General features: G+C 39.7%; 1 protein-coding gene across 4 annotated transcripts in view; it reads left to right on the top strand.

Annotated features, from left to right (window-relative positions):
- The window catches only part of LOC112993838 (protocadherin alpha-C2), a 99,745-nt gene extending 86,386 nt beyond the window's left edge, over positions 1 to 13,359 (top strand). For 3 of the 4 annotated variants that reach the window (XM_064520758.1, XM_064520760.1, XM_026117797.2), the window contains exon 4: positions 11,452 to 13,359. In XM_064520758.1, coding sequence (XP_064376828.1) covers positions 11,452 to 11,762 — 311 coding nt within the window. In that variant the 3' untranslated portion in view covers positions 11,763 to 13,359. The remainder of the gene's footprint in view (positions 1 to 11,451) is intronic. The other variant, XM_064520759.1, reaches the window with a different exon arrangement.
- The last annotated feature ends 2,402 nt before the right edge of the window (positions 13,360 to 15,761 follow it).

Raw genomic sequence — 15,761 nt, forward strand, 5'->3', positions numbered from 1 at the left:
CTAAAAGGTTAAAGCACAGATTACTGTAAGTTAACATAATATTTGGATTTGCCTACAAACCAAGAAGTCCTCAAAGTGTAGGCCCTGAGATCGCTTGTAAGAGCCAAGCTATTCCTGCAGTAGGAGGATGAATGAGGGGTGTCTTCTCAAGGTCATCTCCATGTTTTTCCTCACAGAAGTTTTAATGGATTCTGAAAAATGGAGAAATTTTGTAGCGTGCTTATCCAGGGGGCTTATCATGTTGTATTAGCAGTTACCCATCACATTTAATTAAGTTTCCTTTTTAGCTGATGTGAAATGTTATAATATTAGCTCCATTCATCCCATATCAGTAAAAAGGAAAAATAATGGGATATGATTCTAACAGGAGATGATAGGAAGCTGTTAATGAGAAATGCATATTGTGCAAGGAACAGGGGACTGCAACTGCCAGATTCCATTTTGAGGTCTCCTATATCTTCATCTTCACAGACAGGGCACAGCTTTCTGTGGAAGGTATTGAAGTTATACACCTGTTTTAGGTCAGGTTGCTGGCCAGCAGCCATATCAGTGAGAATCAAAATAGACCTCAGTGAGTATTTAGTTAATTGGCTTTCAGAGGAAGATAACGTTTGCAGAAGTACTGTGATAAACTAGCCAGAGTAGGTCAGCTAGGGGATTTGTTAAGTCTAAGTTGATTTTAAACACCTGTATGGTATAGTTTACTTTAAAAAAAATGAAGAAATCCTATGAGGAAAAGAAAATCAAACTAAATTAAATAGTAATAATATCTTTCCTTCCCCTTTATGGTCCACATAGAGAAAAGGCCAGCTTCAGCCTTAATCCTTGAAAAAAACAGTAAAATGACCCCTTTATTTGTGATCACAGCCATAGAGGGCCAGGGAAACAAATTCCAAATCTGAGGTTCTGAGGACAGAGCTGCATCCAACCTCGAAACAAGATACTGCATTTTCCACACTCTGAAGCTTTGTGCATTTTTTCAAAAGCAGACTCAAACAGAAAGCTTCACACTGCAGTCATCTAGTCTGGAGATTATGACGATTTGGGCTGCTGGGATGAGAAAGATATAGGAGAGGAACCCACTGTAAGCTAAACATAGAATGAAAGAAAAAAAGGTGTTATCTCTAAAGACCATTTCTTTGGAGCCTATGATCTATTACTATGTTATTCTTGCTAAACATACATGTTTAAAGCGGAGGCCTCTAAAAGCATTGAAATAAATGTGTCCCTTTTCTTTTCACTATCACTTCAGTTGTCCAATTAGTTGGTTTAAAGTGAAGTTCTGTTTTAGAAGACTAATATTGATGCTGCAGGGTTCCTTTCTATTAATTTGTTTAGTTAAATAGTTAAATACTTCAGTTAAAAAGATGGGATTTCTTTTACCTGCCAGTGCTGGGTTTTGACAACCATGCTGGGCTCTTTCCTCTCTATGCACCAATAATAATATGGACTCTGCTAAAGGAAGGTGCCTATCCGAGGCAGGTTTTCACAGCTGTAAAGATTGGTGGACATGGATAAAAACATGCTAGCCATGACCAGGAGGTCTAATGTGGATTATGTGCTAAGAGAACATCTAATCCTGTCTTCCATCTTCCCTTCAGGCTAACCTGAATTCCTCTGACCTGCAGTTTTCCTGCTTTGGGGAATCAGTCACAGACAGCCATAGAGATAGGGGCTGTATTGGCCACAGACAGGAGTTGAAGTTATTAATCTTATGATCACCCCATAGAAGCAGAGTGGCCTCCAGTGGCAGTAGGAGGCCGTATAGATAGCATGACTGTGCTCTTGGATTCAGTTCAGTAGCTCATCTAGCAGAGAATATGGAGGGGCTGTCTGCAAAATGCAGTTACATGCTGCAGCGCCAGCAAGCAAACTCTGCTCCATCTGTGCTGCCTCCTTTTCCCCTTCATAGTAGGATTTATGATGTTCTGTGAGCCTGTTGTCCTTTGCACGAAGGTGCCTCTATGCAATAATTAAATTATTTTGGTTTAAATTTGACAGCACACAGTAACCAGAACTGGCTTTCCATAATAGAGAGCATGCAGTGCACTGATCTGTTCCTAGCATTTGGAGCTCTGGCTTTCAAAATTACTTTTGCTTTTCTTGCAATACCTCACATTTTATATCATAGGGGCAGCACCCTTACACAGTACCAGTCAAATGAAAGTAGTTAGAACACGATGTCCACAGACAGAGGGCCTCATATGGTGTCCCAAACTTCTGTAGAAAGTCTGCAACTCTAGCTATATGCCTCCCAATCTCATTCTCTTCCTTTTTGTTCACCTAAGATTGACTCCTGGAGTGGTGACCCACTCTTCCACTACCAAACTGTACCTGGTCTTTCCTCAAAAGGCTCTGCAAATCTGCCTATGCTGAATTGATTTATGATGTAGAGTAGGAGAGGAAGTATCTTAAATCTGCCTAAATATGAACACAAAATAAAGCTGAGCTTTTCCCACTGCCTCCCCTGCCTCTATCTGAGTATTCTTCTGTCTGAGTGTCTCCTGGAGCAGAGAGAGACGTGCTGTATTCCTCAGTAATACACTGTGCAAGCCTATTACATCAATTCAATGATAACATGATAACAGCAGGAAACAAAAAATACTTCAAAAGAAAACAGGGCTGGAGATAGCAAATATGGTTAAACAGGAGTCCATATTCAAACTTTAAGCTTTTTTGAGTATTGTGTTTCCTTTTCAATATGTTTGTGTTGTTTTTGCTTTGAATGCATGACTTTGTTCTATGTTTGCCAGTAGTGAAAGATGTATTTGCCCATAATAGCTGCTAAGAAGCTGGTTTAATGTATCAAAATACAGGCACTAATACAGGTATTATTCTTAAAGATAAATCACATTCCTGCCAACTGAAAATTAGAAAAAAAATGAAATTAGTGCTGACTTTTCATCACAGTAAATATAACAAAATAGCAGATTACCTTGAAGTTAAGATAGCAGCAACTTCTGATATTTTGAACTTTAAATTGCAGAGCAAATGATACTGAGGGCTGCGTAGCAAAACCCGGGAACAGCAGAAAGGATCATTTTTTGCAGTCAGAGACACATGGAGCAAAGCTCTCAAGCATGTTTTTAGGTGCCTACCTAAACTGGCCTGGTTTTCAGGCATGTCAAGGAAATTCAGGGTTTGGGTTGGGAGAATTGGGGATGTCTCAGAGAAACATCGGCCGCTGTCTCCACTGTCAGACTTGGGGCCACTTTGCACCGAGCAGGTGGGAGTCGTTCGCCTCGTTGGCAGGCAGGCTCGCCACGGCCGGCCCCGGGGGAGGGACGGCAGGCGGGGGCGCTGAGGGGAAGGCGGAGCAGGGAAGGGGGCCCAGGCGGGGGGAGGCCGATCCACCGCCGGGCCCGAGGGGAAGGGCCGTCCCCGGCCTGCTCGGCGCTTCCTACCCGGCGTATGCTAGCTGCAGCTGGGGTTAGGAGGGACAGCAGTCCCCCCCTGCCCCGGTCTGATGTCCCTGCATTACTCACTGCCCTTTGCCTTACTGTTTGCATCAAAACAAGGGCACAACGGTTGGAGCTCTAGCTGCCCATACTGTATTTACAATGCATTTATAAGATGAAAATCATCGAGTTTTAAGTATGAACTCTTAAAAATTGTTACCATGGGCTTGCAGACCAAAAGCACAAATAAAAATCTATCTACCACAGGCTGCGGGAGCTGTCTCCCCCTGACAACTCCTGCATGTGATGCAAATATTTGTATGCTGCATCCCCCAGAGGCCAGCGTCTGATTGCCACTGGAAGGACAATACAGAGCAGCCTGGACATGTGTGCATGCAGTTTCAGTGATGCAGCAGATGAAGGCATAGTTCTCAGTTGGTGAGGAAAAGGTTAAAGTTTTTGCTGAGCGAGGAGTAACAGACAAATTCTGCCAGTGGGAGCAAGGATGGGTATACGTACAGTGTTGGAAAGATGTTACCTGAGAAGGTTGATGGTTTTTTTGGTAGAAAAGCCTCTTTTTGTGAAGAGAGAGTGATAGCAGCTTGGGGCTGCAGAAGCCTTATTCTGCTTGCTTGCTCAGCAACTGTGAGAAGCCATTTACCCTGTGTTGTGCTCTGGCCACAGCAGGTCTGTGCTAGTGAGAAAATCCATCTTTTTGCTTTTATATATCTCAGAATATGCTGGCAGAGCTACTTTGCATCTAAGATAACAACTTTAATACACAGACATATAAGATTGTTTTCTTATAATAAGATAGATCATCACTATTTAAATTAAATCTAAATGTCAGCATGGACAGTAACCTGAGACTGAGCTGGCAGTGACCTCCATGCCTGCCCCCTGCTTTGTAGCTGGATACTGGAGCAGTGGGGGGTTAGGGATTTCACACAACATATGTGCTATAATTACCCTGTTTAATGTTACTGACTTTAAATCCAGGCAAAGGATTAAAGCCACAGACTCTTTGATGGGGAGAAGATTTCATTTTGTTCATTCCTCCTGCTTCTAAATCATTAGTCAGAACAGGTCAAACAGATGGAAGGGCAGAGAGCAAGAATTATTTATGGGTTTTCTCTTTAAGATTCCAGATTAACATGGTCCTTAGAGACAGCTGAGATTGTTCATCAAACCGATAGTTAAAATGGTTCAGCTTTTCTCTGGCTGAATCATTTCCCCATCTTTCAGTTCAGTATCTGTCATTTTGTAATGCTGATGATGGATTTTTACTTGCTTTTTTGTTTTGTTGTTGTTGTTTTTTAAAAAAAGATTAAATGGACATTTTAATCCAGAAAAGGCTTAGGGAAGATCAGTGAAGCCAAAATGTCTGCAGAGATCCTCAGAATGACACAGAGAGGGTTTTTCAGTGCATGCTGCTTGCATTTGATGTGCTGCTTCAGAATCAGTTCAAAATGTCAGACTCTTTATAACAGTGAATATTCATTATGCCTGCCAGAGGCAGTAGCTACAGCCAGCACAGCATTAGCAGAGGAGGCAGGGAAGAGAGAAATCAGGTTAACAGACTAGCTTTCTCTGCAATTTGATTCCTGCTTATAGCCTAATCTCCATTTTAAATAAATTCATTTAATTAATAAGTGTATTACTACTCTGACCTGGGGACAGAAGGGTCTGTGATTAATGACAGGGGCTATTCCTAGGCTCATAGTGGTTTTAGTCGCCATGTTCTGGTGGCTAGAAAAATTGTTTAAAGAAGGTTTCATTTGAACTTAATAATACTAGATGGTTCGATTGAAAGCTTTTGTCTGAATGACCCCTTGGTCCATGAGCCACCAAATTTTTAGAGACAGAGACAAAGTGGTGAATGGAGAAGGGTGGAACAGAATGAAAGCAAGCTGCTGTCTTGGCTGAGTATGTCACATCATCAAAAATGTCTCTACAGACAGACAGAGCTGCAAAGAAATGCTTTCCTCCTCTCCCCCTTCAGCAGGGGCACATCTGTTCTCACACTGACTTAGTTGTCTTCTGACAAAGGTTCTTTAGGAAGGCAGCAGAGACATAGGAGGTAGGGGCAACACACATGACACTCATATGGTCAGCTCGCATTATTGGAAGTGAGCACCACCTGTTCCTAGTAAACACCAGACTGTAGCTTTGGGCTATACAGGGACAGGAAAAGCACAAATAGCCCCTTAAAAGAGAGTATTGTCACTGCAATTAAAAATTCTGCACTCTTTACCTAGACTGGATATGATATTGATTTGTGGGCTGAATGATGCCATGTTCTGTGAGTAGGCATTTTTCCCTGACCGTGGAAGACATCTCAATTTCAAACTGTTTGTACCCATCACTCAGCATTTTGACTTTGTTCCACTTACATATCAGCTCACGTGGTTTACAAGCTGATGAAAGGCAATCTTCAGCTGAGTGCATTCACAAATACTGCCTTTGAAAAGACAGCACTGTAAATCTCAGTGACAGCCTCGTATTTGAGAGTCTTTCAGCAGAATATTATTCAAGACCCAAATTGTGCAGGTATCATTGCTGTTGTAACTGACTGAAATGTGACCTTCTAAGGAGTGGAAATAAAGCATCCTTTACAGTATTGCTGATGTCACTCAGGTATTTCTGAACTGATGGTGCCAATGCCTGCCTAAATGCAGGGAGAGATTAGGACTGAGAAAGTGGCCTCATCTTGCAAATCTTTGAACAGGATTTTTATGACTGTCACTGTTAAAGAGATTAGTTTCCTACTTCATTTTCTGGAATACTCTGGCATGCTCATCAGTAAAATATCCCCCAAGCCGTGATGTTGCTTGCTTTGCTCCTGAGTGTGCATTTCGAGAGTGCTTCTGAGAGTACTTTGTATTAGCCACCCAAAAGTTAGTTGTCTAGTTTAAACTGGCTGTCTGGGCATTATTTGTAGTTAATGTAGCAAGGTAAGACAGCTCCAGGAGAGAGAGGACAGGGCCACAGATAATTCATTCCATCTAAAAAATAGGCATTCAAACTAGGTCAGTTGAACTGCTGCCTGAGGGTGGTTGTCTATAGACTATATTGGGAACTAGATTATATAGTTTAGATTAGATACCTACTTTTTAGGTGTCTGAAATTAGGATGGTGAAACCTCATCCTCTGTATCACATCCAAGAAAAAAAAAATAGGTGCCTGCAGTTTAGGTACTGAAGTTAACCTTTAGGGATCCCATCCCTTGTAGTATGTGCCTGGGCTCCCTGTACCCAGCACAGGGAAAGTTAAAAGTTGGTTATCTTTGAAAAATCTGCATGCTGAGAGCACAGACAAGAGAAGCACTGTGCTCAGCAGGACAACTCATCTCACCTGCAACCTGCTCCCTTTCTGAGATCTTTGAACTTATGACACCTGCATGGCACTGGGTTTTTTAAGGACTTGTTGAACATAGCTTACTAACTGTAATTTGTGTGCTTTTCAAGTCATGTGAGAGGTAGAAGGCTGCAGCATATGACCCATAAATGCCTCTGGAAGAGGAAAAGTAGCTAGACACCATACCCTACTGATTCAAGCTTTCAGCTCGTTGATTTTAGGATGTGTTTTTTTGCATCTAGGTATGACTGTGCATTTCAGATAACAGTCACTGGATAGAAAAATAAGTATTTTGGAAGAGAATTTAAAACTCCCTTCTTCCCAACTAAACACATGAGCTACTCGACATCAGTCTCTCTTTTTGTAACTCCCTCTCAGAAGTATGCTGAGACACTTGTATTTTGGTCAGAGCACAAAAAAATGGAAGAGGTGAGAAGTTCATCCTTCATTTTAGTGTGCAGACATACAGGCAAAGAAGCATGAGGAGCTGCAGGTGCAGCCTAGATTCTGGGCTGTGCTACATACATGAGTTTAAAAATAAATTATTTGGCCATTGAATATGAAGGCTGCCATATTCCTTGAGAATAAGACAAGGAAGAGGGGAGCAGCCTCTAGAGTAACCCTTTGTGAAACATCAAAAAATGTCCAGACTGTGCTTTTGTGTTGACCTTGACAAAAACATATTTAGCTGCAGGGAGAAAAGAAGTATAGCATTTTAAATTAAGTGGTATAAATATAGATGGAGGATTTACTTTATTTAGATATTTCTCTAAGTTTATTAAACAGCTTTAAAGCATTTAATAAGAGCCAGAAAATAGGCAGGAGAAGCATAGCTAATCTTGTTATGTGTAAAATAGTGGAAAGTTGTTGTTCTGAAATTCCTGCTGATTAGAAAGGGGGCTTTTGAAACTAGAAGGTAAGTGACATTCATCCTTTATCTGAAATGCCTAAAGATACAGCACTGTTGGTACAGCTGAACTGTGACCTTCCAGCTTGCCAATCCAGATAAACACACATGTTATCAGGTAAATCAAGCAGAAATTAAATTTCCTGAGAAGACTGCTGAAGCTCCACTCCTAGGAAATGATGATGATTAACTCATTAAGTCCAGTCTGCCTCTGTCTTTTTGTACGTGACTTCTCCACACAGCTGTCAGCGTAATTAGTTTCCTTTGGCTTAGTGAGTATTAAGGAGTATTAATATGCTTAGTTTATAAGGACAACAAACATATTTAAGCATCAGGAAAAAACACAAAAATGCAGGCAAACCCTTTAGTTTTTAGTTTGACAGAATCCTGATTCTAGGGCAGATGTGATGGGTTTGTTGTGTTTGGTTGCATTATGTCAGATGGATTTGTGATAAATGCTACCAAGTTCATCCGGTGAGTGGATTTGTCTAGGCAGAACCAGATTAAAGGGTCAGTATCCTGTTTTGAATTTCAATTGAATTTCAATTTGAATTTCAATTGAATTTCAATTTTGAGATTTCAATAATGCAGCCATGTATATGCACCCTGTTAGGCTTGCAATAGTTTTCATGCAAAGAAAAAAGACACTGTACCTCAAGGATACCTGTATCCTTAAATGGGTCTTGCAGGTTATCGCATTTATGTGGTAAGATGGTTAATATAAAGTCATTGTCATTGCCTCATGTCCTGCCCCCAACCTAATGCAGTCAAGTGGCACTGTGGTCCATAGAGCACTGTAACCCTGTACACTTCAAAGCAGTTTCTAGACTATTTACTGTTACAGGGTTCTCCCCAGCCCAGAACAAGGATAGCTCAAAGCTGATTTGAAGACACAGTCAGCTGTTCCTCTGCCAGCAACAGGAAAAGAGCAGTGGATCTGGAGCTGTGTTATTTGGAATATGTGCTGCATGGTGTTGTTGGGAAGGAGACAGGTCTTATTCATCAAATAGGGCTTAATTTATTGTGTACAATGTGAAAGCTCTGATTTTTGTATTGCTGAAGAGAGACAATAGATTCATAATTTGGAAATAGGCCAGGACACACAGTGTTCATCTTTAACTTATTATTTCAAAGAAACAAAAGATATGAAATGTACCTGACCAAAATACTTTATTAAACAGAAGTGAAGGCTGAAAGTTTGTATTAATGTGTTGGGTAGGAAAGGGCTTGTTAGGATGTAGCCATGACCAACAACAAACATTAAAAAAACCCTGAAATTGATAGGTAAGGCCATAAAAAAATTACAGGAAAGTTACAATTGACAAAATACACAGGAAGTTCCATGTTAACAATAACTTAAAAAAGAAGTTTGAGGATAGGAAGATTAGGTTAACATCACTAAAACAACTTCAGCAGTTCCTGGGAAGAATATAAACTCTGAGTCAAATCTTCATCATCGAAAACAGTCTTAGGGGGAAAAGAAGTGTACAGGCTCTTCTACTTAATTAAAAATTACATTGCAAAAACAGTCATATCCCCCTTTTACAAAGATTCTATGTGACAAATATATTATACAGATGGCCTCAGAGATAGTGCTGATGTATCATGTATACAAAATCCTTTGGGTCTGGAACATGGACATACTGCATAAGTATGAAAAACAAAGCTCAAAAGGAATCATGCTTTCCAGAGATGTGTATTTTGCTACTAGGCAGGAGAAAGATTGTCAAGTGGCAAAATGTCCTCTTTAGTTTTTAAATCAGGAAAACCTTTTGTCTGCATGCATGACATACATGTCATTTCATAAAATAGATAATTGTATGAACAACATTACAGAAGATAGAGAATCATAAAACAAGAATCAGAAGTACAGGAGATGCTGTTCATTTCATGAAATGATTGCTAAAGTGAATCCAATATACTTCATTACCGCTACAGTGGTGCAGAACAGTCAGTACATGAGGTTTACTGAATAGCATCTTCTGGTTTGGCAAACACTGGAGATCTCCCCCTAGATTGCCTGCTGTGGTTCCTCTTCCTGCCGTCCTTCACCAGTGGGAGACCAAGGACTCCTACTCTGTTTTCCTCATTCCTGTGCCCTGTCTCCTCTTCCAAGTGATATGGAACCCCTCAGTACTCCTTTCCCAAGCCTTCTTCGTAGCAATGCAGATCTCCCTCCTCTGGTTTGGAAGCGCTTTACCTATGCAACAAGACAGTACTAATGCAGAATGCAATGATGTTGAGACTTAATCAGATCCATAGTATTGGCACTGTGTGTGCAGTACTGCAAACATCTGTGTGTAGGCAGGAGTGTTACGAGTGTGACAGATCCTGTATTTGTAGTATCACTCTCTTAGAGTGTAGAGAAGAATGTTCCCATCAGATTAGACGGCTTTAGAATCAATGCATAAGCATTAAGCTTTCCCCAGATCAGAATCCTTTAAGTATTTAAAATGATATGGCAAAGTGAATATGTGGTTCCTATTCAAAATTCGGAGTTACTGTAAGTTACAAAGAACTTTCAAAGTTTAAGAAAAAAAGAAAACAGCTACTTTTTAAGACTTTCCTTATCATAGAAGAACACAGTGTGTGTCACATCTCGTTTTGCTAGAAAATTGCCGTTGTTAGAGTAAGGCACATAATAATTTCAACCTAACTGGCTCAATTTTGGAAAAGTCAGAGAAGTAAGATTAAAATCTTTCTTCATAATGCAAGCCTAAAGTTGGTGACAGAGCTTCACTTTGTATTTGCCTATATAAAATACAGTACTGTGGTCTGCCATTCTGCCATGCCTATTCACAGTGCCAAGAGATAGTCACCAAGCTCTGGTGTTTCTCAGCCTTGAGGTCATGGTATTACAATAGGAAAAAAAGGAAAAGAAGCATAACAGTATGGACTTTCCAATTTGAGAACTCACTGCAGTATTGCTTTCTTTCTGAACCATTCTTGACAGCTCACCACAATTTTGGCCCTAGCCCTCTCTGTTTCCCCATTTTGTATATGATTTCACAGTTTAGAAGATTTTCCAAATCTTTTACAACAGCCATCACTGTCTCTTGCAAAAGGGAGCAGGTTGTTAGAGCCTCACCTTGAAGAAGGCTGTGAATATTTCTGAGACAAGATTTTGTACCCCAGTTGAAGGAGTTCTGCAGTGTCTCTACACAGGCAATTCGGCTCACTCCCGTTTTTGCTTCATGGCTTTCTCTGCAGATCAGCCACATAGCATACATACTAGTTTGCTCTCAGGCTCCTTTCTAGAGTGCACTATCTAGTTCCCTCCATGGGGAATCCTGGACACAGCTGACAGAATAGTTGCTAAGGTCCAGCGTGGATGCGCACACTGCCAAGTTTGATTGCCTCTGACCTGAACTGTCCTCTAACACAGTCCCAAAAGGCTTAGCACCATCAAACATACCTTTGTGTCACACAACACAGACACTTGGATATTGTGCTAGAAAACGCCACTCTGGTGGGCTGCAACACAGTGATCTCTATTTCAGGCACTTCAAAAGAAAACATAAAGAATAATTGTATTCAAGGCACCACATGGGATCCAGAGTGTGTTGGGTCAAGCACTATGTGGGGTGGGTCAGTGCATACTAGCATTGAGCAACCTGGACCTGAACCAGTCAGTACCACACAGCTGAGCAGCCAGGTTCTCACACTGTTGCAACCGCAGAATCAACATAGATCCAGGCTAAAGTCGTAGCTTTCAAGTAGGAATCTGATAGTCACTGAGTGCTTTCTTAATGATGCTTTAAGCTTTTCTTGCTGTTTTTACTTTTTCAGAACCTGAGGCAGGAGAGGTGTCCCCCCCAGTGGGAGCTGGTGTGAACAGCAACAGCTGGACCTTTAAATTTGGACCCGGCAATCCCAAACAAGGTGGTCCTGGTGAGTTGCCAGACAAATTCATTATCCCAGGATCTCCTGCAATCATCTCCATCCGGCAGGAGCCACCAAACAGCCAAATTGACAAAAGTGACTTCATTACCTTTGGCAAGAAGGAAGAGACCAAGAAAAAGAAGAAAAAGAAGAAGGGAAACAAGACTCAGGAGAAAAAAGAAAAGGGGAACAGCACCACTGAGAACAGTGACCAGTGAGGGGTTTATACTGAAAGAATCCACTTAGCCAGTTTTTGTAATAATGGCAGATTTCTCCTATGTAGCAACTCCCAACTTCTTCCTACTGTTAACAAATTTCATGTATGTACAGACTTCAGAAAATCAGCAGGAAATTCACAGTGTCTGTCTAAATTGCTTAACAGGTTTTGTCTTAAAAGCTTTATTAAGTCTGGTGTTAACTCTTTTTCTCCACTCTGGCTTGTTTTCAGAATCTAAAAAGCAGACACAAGTTTCCTTTCTCCTACGCCGAAAAGGAGAATCTTCACAGTACAGCCAGTGAGAGGTTGGACTCTCTGCACTGTGGTTCCTGTGCTTCTGTCTTGATGACACTTATAGACAGGTTTAAAAGTTTTAATATTGTGCACCCTATATCTGATTGGAAATATTTGTGTGCAGATGTCATCTAGGTGATGTGAGATCAGATAAGACGCAAGAAGAGCTGATAAATTTGTAACAGAGGAAACACCTAATGAACAAAAATGTTCAAAGATGTTCGGGCTGGGGAGGAAATGTCTGAAAGGAGATGACCAGACTTTTCAAATCTAGAGAAGTAGCTGTGTGGGAATACCAAATCCTGTACATGGCGTATTGTACACACTCCTGCAAATCAAATCTCACATTTACAGCTCTTTAAGATATCATAAATTATATCTCTTACCAAGCCATTGGGAATATTGTCCCTTAAAGCCCTGCATTACCCTGGCAAGGCTAGCCCTCAGAGTGTAAGAAGGGCAGGGCTGACATCCCAGGAATGTAACTGACTGTGATGCTCTGTGTCCCTATTTCCACTCTAACATTATTTTGCACATTATGTCTCTGAAAATGTCAGAGGTTTTCCACGACACATATGCAAAAGAGAGAGAAAAGAAACATGTTAACTATGCTATTTGTTGTTTGAGATATTTATTTATAAAGAAATATAGCTGTAAATGTTAAAAAATAATGCCCTTTAACCCAAACAGAAGTCGGACTAGAGCCATTATAAATTAAATTGCTGCTATTAAAGTGCTTTAGAAAAATTGCCTGAAACATCTGTATTATATCGGCCACTTGCCAATAACAGCTTTATTCTGTCAGGTCCCTTGAGGGCTGCCTCTTGCATGTATTAATAAATACAATTTTTTTTTCATTAATATGCACTTTGAATACACATTTGCAAACAAACTGTCCTAATACGAAGAAACAGAAGCAAACTCCTCACACAAATGGATTTACTAACCTGCTAGCTCTGTGCAGTACCTTGGTGTTACCTCCCACACAACCTTTTCTGATTTTAGTTTTACTTTTATATGAGATTATGAATTGCTGACCCTACTAACACTCATTATGTAAAATCAAGTACTGTATGTATGCTATATGCTCTTATAAGAATCCTGAAATATTTATTCTGTGCTTGTGTATGTGAATGTCAATGCAACTATTACTAGGGTGGACTTTAAGCTTTACTGTTGAATGTAAATCCATTATTTCTTTTTTGTACACTTGTGAGAAGGTGGAGTAGTGTTAATTTTTTAAGCCACTGTTGATTATCAGTTTTTGTGTATGAAACACAAGTAAAATATCTTTCTTAAATCAAGACATGCATGTATTTTGGGATTTATTGGTAAGCATCAGTGAAGCTAAAGCCCTATGAATTACTAAACCTAAGGGTATAAATGGAGTATTGGCTGTGATGGAGGATATGGATATAAAACCAATACATGTATTTTTAAACAAAATACAGCTGATGAGGGAATTCCAAAGAGTTTTGTACTTTATTTTATGTTTACAGAATAAAGCTCGTGTCATATTAATTGAAACTGTTTAAGAAACTACACAGCTCTAAAATTTCTAACAGTCCTTTTAATCTAGGATCAAAGCGAACAACTGGATTTCTTGAGACATGCCCTGCATGTTTTAAGTTCTCAAACTGCTGACAGTTCAGAATAGGTCAATTGCCATTCATTTTAAAAACCCGCAGCAAGTCTTAAGACATCACAGAAGGTAAGGCTGTAATAAAAGAACTTCATATCTCAAAGCATGAACTTTATGAATCACAAATGGTCTTATGTAGTTTATTTAGAATTTTCTTTTGCTACCAGTCCCATATTACTGGCAATAAAAGAGACTATGTTACTTGAGAAAGAAATCCATTGATTCGGTTTTGCAGGCTAGCCAAGAGGAAAAAGCATGGGCCGGGGCGGGGGGGGGGGGGGGGGGGGGGAAGGGAGCTATTAATTTTTCAGCCTGGCAAATGGTATGTGAGTGTTCTATGTTTAATTTAAATTCTTTTTCCATTTGGTGACCTAAAGCAGGAATTTCCCAAATGTTCATAAACTGCAGTTACAATGTTAACTTAAACTCAAAGAAGGATGCTGCTGTGTTGTACTATAGTTCAGAAAGCAGTTCTCATCAATGCCCCGGCAAAAATGCACAACACAGATTTAACTCTTACAGGAATCTTTAACATTTTATCTCTTTTTGCTTTTGATTGAATAAATTACCAAAGGCAGGGGAAAATAATAAAAATTTGCATTTTTTATGTCATTATTTTTGTTGATATGTTTTACCATAGTTTTCAATATTTTTGCTAGCAGTCTCATCTTTCCATCTTTTGTCTTTTGGGTGCTTATATTTTCCTCTATACAGGCCAGTCTGATTCTTCTATTTGTCATCAGTGTTCCAGTTTGAAGGCTTTCTTCTCTCAGAGCAGGTCAAGAGCTGCAGCATGTCTCTGATTTGCCCATTTTAACACAAAATTACATTTGTCAGTGCTGGCATTGATGTAGATGCTTACTTCAGGAAGCCTAAGTAGGACTGCTTGGATGGTCTGGTAAGGAAAAGCAGAAGACAAGCATTCCTGTATGGAGGTCTGATAGAATAGAGAACAAACTACCAGGGGAGAGGGCTGGAAATGCTGTTGCTGAAATACCTTAAAATAAGGTTGGATTGCAGCAGTAAAATATATGTTATACAGATTCACTCTACATTTTCAGGAGACTGAATCAGATGCCTCACCAGACTTTTTAAAGATTTTTCCATCTTTGGAGCCTCTACTACAACTGGAATACTGAAATGTCTGAGGTGAAATTTGGTTATTTCAAAACTAGTATACAAATGTTACCATTGGCATCCTCAGTTTTTGATATCCAAGAAGAGGAGAGAAATGTGATTTATTGAATGAATTATTTTTGGAGGACTGTGGATTGGGGGTCAGAGTTTGGGTAACACATTCTGCCAGGCAGTTTGGAGGTTTACCATTTAAATACTGCCCAACAATGAGAATAAAGAATCAGAGGTGGCCAAGACCAACAGTAATCAAGAAAAAAGATTTTTTTAATCTTCTTGCTGACAACAAAATGATCAGGACAAAAGTACATTGCAGAATTTGTTAAAAAAGAAAATAGCTTTTTTTTTTTAACCAGTTGAATCCACAGTGCTGAACTGTGAGTATATTGTTTTTGGATGTGTGTTTTTTATGCATGAAAGGTCGGTGGCCACAATCAATGGATTTTTATAACAGTTAAGACTGAGTTATGTTGCATGTTAATTACATCATGTCATTACGAAGATATCTCATTTTATATTAGACTTGCAAGACATAGTTTTGTGTAGTTTCTTTCTGCTCTGTATTTAGGTCAGGACATCACAGGACAGCCAATTAAAATTTTCCGTTGATTTTACATAAGGGGAAAAATGTAGCACGCAAAATACATTTCCCAAATTTCATGCATAAAAATCCATTATGGAATTAATTGCAGTCAGCTTTGATATCTTTTAGGTTCGTCTTTAATTTCCCTTTCCTCTTCATTCCCTTTATACATTTGAAGAACCACTTCCATTTTTGAAAGAAGCTGTTAGGCTGGTAATTGACTTTCTCCCCAGGAGATATGTGAGCAAGCTACCTTTATAGAACATTGCATATTAGTACATGATAAACTGACTGAAATTTATATAACATATATAATTCATATTGGTCAGACCTGTCCATTTTGAGGT

Source organism: Dromaius novaehollandiae, chromosome 15, assembly GCF_036370855.1.
Source record: "Dromaius novaehollandiae isolate bDroNov1 chromosome 15, bDroNov1.hap1, whole genome shotgun sequence".
NCBI lineage: Eukaryota > Metazoa > Chordata > Aves > Casuariiformes > Dromaiidae > Dromaius > Dromaius novaehollandiae.